General features: G+C 36.9%; 1 protein-coding gene across 1 annotated transcript in view; it reads right to left on the reverse strand.

Moving 5' to 3' along the window:
- Positions 1-7,996, reverse strand: part of SPTLC1 (serine palmitoyltransferase long chain base subunit 1) — a 25,477-nt gene that overhangs the window by 7,016 nt on the left and 10,465 nt on the right. The window contains exons 4-5 of the mRNA XM_019610562.2: positions 6,173-6,266; positions 5,757-5,829 (exon numbers count right to left, since the gene is read on the reverse strand). Coding sequence (XP_019466107.1) covers positions 5,757-5,829; positions 6,173-6,266 — 167 coding nt within the window. The remainder of the gene's footprint in view (positions 1-5,756; positions 5,830-6,172; positions 6,267-7,996) is intronic.

Raw genomic sequence — 7,996 nt, forward strand, 5'->3', positions numbered from 1 at the left:
ACAAAAAAAAACTAAACCTAGCTGCAATTAATAAAACTTTGCTTAAAATGAGAAGTAAACCAATATTAAACTGAGACTTCAAAAGATTAGAAAAATATTTAAGTAATATGATTCTCTCATACTCTTACACAACGGTAGTTAAGATCTGCTTGTGATTAGACCACAAGTAAATGAGGCAGGATTCCTGGTCAGTGACTAGGGAACATAATTACTTCAGCAGAAAATAAATAGCAACCTAATTTATAGTAATTAATGAAGTCTTGTTGGCAGGCTGACAGTTCCTCCAAGCTAATTTTTCCACTGCATATAATACAGCTATCATTACAACAGACAACTGCCCTTGTCAGACTATGTGCAATCATATACTACTTCCTGAATGCAATACAGCTAATTCAAAAGGTGGCCATCTCCATGTCACAGATCCTCAAAATAAATTTGAACAACTATACACACATGCATTTCCCAAACCAACTCAGTCAGAATGGTCTGTGTTAGAAATGAAATGCCACAAACAATACAACACAAGTGAATGAATCACTGCAAAAGAACCAGCCAGAGGTAAAAAGGTGACCAAAGCATTAGGTACTGTGCCTAAGCAAAATAACCTCTTTGTGTGATAAATGATTATTTTAATCACTCAGAAACACTGTCAGTGCAAGTTTCTTCAACAAAATGTTATTCAGAGAATCATCAAGTGAAAAAAACACAAGTTGTAGGGGCAAACATAGATCCTTAGAATGTAACTTGAAAGATCATCACTAGCCAAGGGATAACCTCTTTGCAGTTATTCAAAAGTTCTCTGAAACTAAATTTAAATGAACCAATATTAAAAAAAAAACAACAGATTCTTCAATAGTCTACGAAGCCTGGTTATGTCAATATTGATATTTCTAGTCCAATATTAACAACAAAGGTGTAATAAAGAAGATTTGTAAAAATCTTAATTTTGTTGTATGAAATATATCTAGCATAGCCTTTCCCCAAAGAGGGGTATCCATCTGCTTCACAGTGTCACATAGTGAAAACAAAAATTATGTCATGTCTTCAAAGAGATGTGGAGTGCTGGTGGCAGCACGTTCAAGAGCTAGCAGAGTGCCTCAGTATCTAAGAGGTCGAACCGCAATGCATTAAAGACAGCACAGTCACACGATCGGAGTAGGTGATTATCCCTACATGAACTACAGTTCATGTCAGTGCAGCCTCACTTTGAATATTATTTGTAATTCTAAGCTCCGCAATATAAAAAGGATGTTATGAGACTTGTATGTTCCTGAAGGAAGGCACCAAACCCGGTAAAAGGGCTGGAAGGAATGGACTAGGAGAAGAGGCTGAGAACACCTGGGCTGCCCAGTCTGAAAAGTGGATACTCTGAGGCATCCTCCCCATTCCCTGCAACTTCTTGCAGAGAGGAAGCTGGGGGATATGCTGATGTTTTCTCCCTGGGAACCAATGACAGGATGCGAAGGAACAGCACAGAAGTACATCAGAGATGGTTCAGACTGGACACTGAAAAATTTCTTTACTCTGAAAGTGGTTTAACAATGGCTCAGGCTTTCTAGGGAGGTGGTTGTGCCACCACCCTAGAAGAATTGGGTGGTGAGAAGAATTCAAGAAGAATCTGGACAATGCCCTCATTAGTACCTTTTACCTTTTGGTTAGTCCTGAAGTGTTCAGGTAGCTGGACACAATATCTTTGAAGGTCGCTTTCATCTCACCTATTTTAACTAACAGTCTCCCAGTTGTCAAGAACAATTTTACATCATTACCAGCCTCCATCAGGACTAGAGTTGTTGAACATTACTGCCTAGCTGTGGCCAACAAACCTATTAATTACCTACTCAACAGGCATCCTTTCAAATCCATATCTTTTCAACTTAAAGATAAGGTTTTTTTGTGTGATGATGTCAAAAGCCTGGCAGAAGTTCAGGTAGATGGCATCGTTTGCTCTTCCTTTGTCCACTGACAGTGTCCATCACAGAATGCAACCAGATTGGTGAGGCATAATTTTCCCTTGGTGAAGCCCTGCTGTCTGTCTCACATCATCTTCTCATCTTGCATACGCTTCAACAAAAGTAGGATCTGTTCCATGACTTTCTCAGGCACTGATGTGAGGCTCACTGGTCTGTAGTTTTCCAGGTCTTCCTTTCCATGTTTTTTAAAAATGAGAGTGATATTTCCCTTTTTCCAGTCATCCAGGACTTCATCTCACAGCCGTGACCTTTTAAATACGATGGAGAGTGGCTTGGCAACCACATTAGCCAGTTCTTTCAGGTCCCTGGGATGCATGTCATACAATCACAGAATGGTTTGCGTTGGAAAGAACCTTTAAAATTATCTACCTCCAATCTCCCCTGCTCAAGCAGAGACACCTCCCTCTAGACCAGTTTGTTCAAAGCCCCATACAGCCTGGCCTTGAATGCGTCAAGGGAAGGAGCATTCAAAACCTCACTAAGTAATCTGTTGTAATGTCTCACCACCCTCACAGTAAAGAATTTCTTCCTTATATCCAGTCAAAATCTACCCTTTTCCACTTTAAAGATATTTCCCCTCATCCTGTCACTACCTGCCCTTATAAAAAAACCCTGCCCAGCTTTCCCGTAGGCCCCCTTCAGGTACTGGAAGGCCTCTACAAGGTCTCCTCAGAGCCTTCTCTTCTCCAGGCAGAAGAGCACCAGCCCTCTCAGCCTGTCCTCAGAGGGGAGGTGCTCCAGCCCTCTGATCATCTTCATGGCCCTCCTTTGGATATGCTCCAACAACTCTATGTCCTTCTTGTGCTGGGGGTCCCAGAACTGGATGCAGTACTCCAGGTAGGTGCTCACGACAGCAGAGCAGAGGGGCAGGTCTCCTCCCTCACTGGTCACACTTCCCTTGATGCAACCCAGATCCAGTTGGTCTTCTGGACTGCAAGCGCACACTTCTGGCTCATGCTGAATCTTTTATCAACCAACCTTTCTTCTCAGGGCTGCTGAGGCCCCATATATTTGTACACATTCAGTCTCATCAGGTGGTCTCAGAGTTGCTCTGCTCTTACTGTAGGAGGAATTTTGTTCCCACAGCCCCCAGCCAGAGGTTCAGGGATGTGAGAGATGTGGGAAGCCTGATCATTAGCTAAGACTGAGATAACTTGTTGAGTAGCTCAGCCTTCTCCATTGATGTCACTTTTCTCTTTTATCAGAAGGTATACGTTCTCCTTGTTCTTTCTCTTCGACTAATGAGCCTACAGAATCCCTTGCTCTTTTTCACTCTCCTTGCCAGGTAAAGTTCCATCTGTGCCTTGGCTTTTTTAACTTTATAATTAAAAATTAGAGGAAACAAGAACTAGAATACTGCTCTGAGAACTCAGCTATTGATATCTAAAGGAGAAAAAATGCCTCGAGCATAAAAGACCATTACATTCTCTAACTAATAAATTGGTAGAGATAAAGAGGCCATCACAATTAAAAATAAAAAAACTGCACATTTGTCACTGAACTTTAGTCAGCAACAGCAAACACTACACTGAGGGAACACATGGTATAAACAGCAGGCAAAAAGAAGTACTGTCAGCTATAACCAGATAGTGAATATAACCATTTTCATGTTAAGATAAAAAATTTTATAAACGTATCATATTCTACCAAGGATGGAATGTTAGTTGTACTGAAGACAAAAATCACAGGTCAGAGCAAGACATAGCATGCACAAAATTGATACATCGTCACTTAAGGAAATGAACGCTTTGTGTAACTGCAAGGTTGAAAAGCTTACAGCTCTATTAAGTTTTTACTACCATTCTACTAAGATAAAAACAGAATACTACTTGATTCTCTATTCTTCATTGCTATTATATGCCTTTGTTTGGTTACACCACTTGCATTAATCTACCTTAAGTGAAAGCTGAAAACACTACATAGATTATATTTGCACAAAGATATGACTGCTAACATCTTTCTGCGTACATATAAAACCTTAATTAAGCTCATGCTGTAAACAAGAGCTGTGAAAGTTTCTGTTTTAGTCTTCATCTTTCTAAAAGGTATTGAAATGTTAGACAACCAACAGCCTAAAAAAACTCCCAGAAGTACTAAAGCAAAAACCACCCTCAAAAGCACAGGTGCACATCTCACCTGTAATAAAAAGAACATTATTGTACAGATTCAGTTTTGTGTGAAGACACAAAAGGCTAAAGACAGGGATGCACTTCTCAGATGTACAGCACAATGTAACAATCTCTTAATAGGAACTCATTGAATCTACGAAATCCCCATAAACAGGCAGAGAGAAGAATAAAAAGACCTCTAACATTAACATGAAATATCAGCCCTTACGAGGGGATAATTTTGAGTGACAATCATCAATTAAATCCAATACAGTAGCAGGAGGAAATTATAAGCACTTCTCTGTTACTTTTCTTGTGAAAAATGATATCTCAAAAATGTTAGTTTAACATCATTTCACTAGTGATGTCATGCAGCAATATCATAGATTACACCTCCTGTTTCGTGAAATGGAGTATTTATTACCCATAAAACAGGAGCCAATTAACAGTAGCCAAACTAAAGGCAAAAGCTAAACAGTTGGGAACTTAGGATTATACCTGTAAAGAAGACAGAAAACAAACCAGAGAATCTCTCATTTACCAGAGAAAATCTACTTTAGCTACATTCTGCTTTAAAAAATTACTTCAAAGAAGTACTAAAATCAGGATTTCACAACACTTAATATCAACCTGGACTGAAAACAGAGAAAGAATCCATAAGTTTCTTTGAACTTTTCAGTGTATTTTAAACCTTGTTTGAATTCTAACAAATCCATGGAACTATGGTCACTGAGGGGATGTAGCTTTATAAAAGCTCACAAGTAACAAGCAGAGTGCTATCCCTTTATTTTTTTAGAAATGAATTACCGCTACAGATTAATGGAAAGTCTCTTAAGACTGCTGTCAAATACTCAGCTTCATTCTGATATATAGACATTTAAACAAAATAGGTAGAACAACAGTTTAATCATTTAAAGGACTAGCCTGAAAAAGTTTTAAATAGTCTAGAATTAAAGCCAAGGCTAAACGAAGATACAAAAATCACTTGAGTTCAAACATGCCATTAATTCCAATACCTCTGACAAGACAAAGAAGTTCACAAGATAATGAGTTGATGCTTTTAGCCTCCAACTGTTCAGTTATTCATTTATTACTCTCTGGTTTCCAAGCAATATTTCAATATGAACACCTCTTACTATCTACTTCCATAGACTAAGAACTTGCTTTTTCCTAACTAGAATTAAGAAAACCCTCAGGAACATCCTCTCACATTATAAAATTTCTAAATTACAACTATAAAGTAATCAGTAAAGAAGAACTTAATTATGACTACAGCATTAGATAAACTTAGATAAAATTAGTAATATTTACCATTGAAAACAGAAGTGAGGTTGCCCTCTTGTGGTCTATTTAGAAACAAGTTTCTAAGTTACACTGAAATTTACCAGGATTGGTAAATTTCTGTCAGGATTTTGTTTTGTTTTGTTTTTGTTTTTTCAAACTTTACACCAACACGAGCATTATAAAGTAAGAAAAATTAAGAAAAGGTATAAAAAGAGAAAGGAATAAAATTGCTAGCTATCAACAATCCTTACCAATTACAGCAAAAAGTGTTTTAAAGGATAACTATTCTTCACAATAATTGAAATGATTTGTTTCTTACACACAGAACTAATTTAGCTAGCTTCCCACACCAATCTTAAAAACATTAAAGGTAGATCAGAAAAAGATTACTGACCAAAAGTACCATAGAATCCTCTAGGTCCACAAGTACCAACACCATACTTCTTCAAAGATGCTTGAGCCGCACTCTTTAACATAAAACAAATTATGTGAAATATTTATCCCTACAATTGATAACTAATTCTTCTACAGATTTCATTCTGACTTTTTTTTCTTTTAAATTCTATTGACCAAGAATATTAGATACTAATCTAATGCTTGGCTAGCTCCAAGTACGCATTTCAGATAAAACTTCAGTTAAAAGACAAATAGCACAAAATTATAAGATTTATAATCTTCCTTGCTGCTTTAGAAGCATATTCCCTTGATAAAATTTGTGCTTTCTGAAGTAATTTTCAGTTTCAAGGAAGCACACCAGCTAGAAGAGTCACACACAGTGTCACACACTGTACAGTAACTGGAAGAACTCACCTTAACTTTCTCATTATCCAGAAGTCCAAGAAAATTGAATGATGCAAAGTTAATACATTCCTTGCCATTAACAATGATTTTATGCGTAGGAGGACTGAAAAAAATTAATAGAGATCTATTGTTACGAATATTTATGATTTTCATAAACAATTCAACAGTACACAAGTTTTATTTTTCCAATTAAGAAAAGAAAGAGTGTTCTAAAGATTCCTCATTTCCATTTTTCTTTAACTGGCAATTTATGTTTAAGTTTAATATCAAGGCTAAACTCAGCAAAATCATTACTCCTGTATATTCATAAAGTATTATTAAATATTTTCCTATTTAGTTTCATGATTCTTTCCTGAAAACTTAATTCATACAAAAATGACTCTTGCAGAGATAAATAAAGCTTCTCCTTAGCTTAAAAGTTGTATTGGTTTCGAAGAGTACTAAGAATAAAAATGAAATTTTATTGTTACTTACTTGCACAATAAAAATGTATTTAAAACTTCACAGAATTACAGAATTGCAAGGGCTGGAAGGGACCTCTAGAGATGACATTGAGTCTAACCCCCCTGCAGAGCAGGCTCCCCACAGCAGGCTGCACATACAGACATTCAGACAGTCCTTGAATAACTCCAGAGAACTTATGTTTTCATCACAAAGCAATCCATAATACCAACCTTCTACTGCCTTGTGCTAACTGTAAACAAACATAAGTATTCTGTTTAACTGAGTTTCCAACTCTCTTTAAACCACAATAGTCTAAATAAACCGTGTAATCAGGAAATACAAAAATCATGAAAACATGCAGTATTAAGAAATGAACAACAACATAATAAGCAGAGGACAGAAAAAAATTCTGCACTAGAAGTTATGGTTTAGATAAAAGATCACTGCAATTAAAGAAAAGAGAAAACAGTATTTCTGTTTTAATTGTAAGTATCACATGTTCTGTATTCTAAAGGCAATCTTGTTTCAGCAAATACACACTTCAATACTATAACTTCAAGAGCTTCAACTAATCACTCAGTGGTGAAACTCTGATAGCTAAGCCGATTACAAAACCTTACGTCTATTTCTCTGTGTGCTGACAAATAACAAAATTGAGAACTATCATCCAAGCTACAGATTGCAAAAGCAGAGACAGGGAGAATGAAGAATTAGTCATTCAAGAAAGGACACGATGAGATTTGAGACCACCTGAGAAATTTGAATATGTACAGATGCAACCTAACACACACATCCAAGGGTCCTGAGTGAACTGTAAAGAGATGGATATCATTCTATCAACCATATTTGAGAAGCCATGTCAATCCAGTGAAGTTCTCAGTGACTGGGAAAGGAGAAACTTCACCATCACTATTAAAAACGAAAGACCCAGGAAACTACAGGTCAGTCAGTCTCACCTTTCTACCCAGCAGACCATGGAACAGATTCTCCTGGAAACAAGGCTAAGTTAAACAGAGAAGTGGCAACCAACATAGTTTCACTAATAGCAAATCCTAATTAACTTGGTGACCTACTACAACAGGATTATAGTGTTGGTGGATAACAGAAGAGCATCCGATATCATCTGCCTGGACTCGTGCAAAGCCGTTGATACTGACAGTACATTCAAAACAAATTTCACATCAAGCATTCTGATGGTCCAAATTGATTATTTTAAGAATAACTTTTCATGAAGTGCCAAGTAGCTAGGCAAAAAATCAGTTTCTCCTGCAGAGTCTTCTAATTGCACAGATCCTCCTCACAGAATCACAGAATCTCCTAACCTCTTACTTGAAGTTAGAAAACAACATGCTAATATTTAAAAAAAAAAATTAAAACCAAATTACCATC

The sequence above is a fragment of the Meleagris gallopavo genome, chromosome Z (genome assembly GCF_000146605.3).
Source record: "Meleagris gallopavo isolate NT-WF06-2002-E0010 breed Aviagen turkey brand Nicholas breeding stock chromosome Z, Turkey_5.1, whole genome shotgun sequence".
Lineage (NCBI taxonomy): Eukaryota > Metazoa > Chordata > Aves > Galliformes > Phasianidae > Meleagris > Meleagris gallopavo.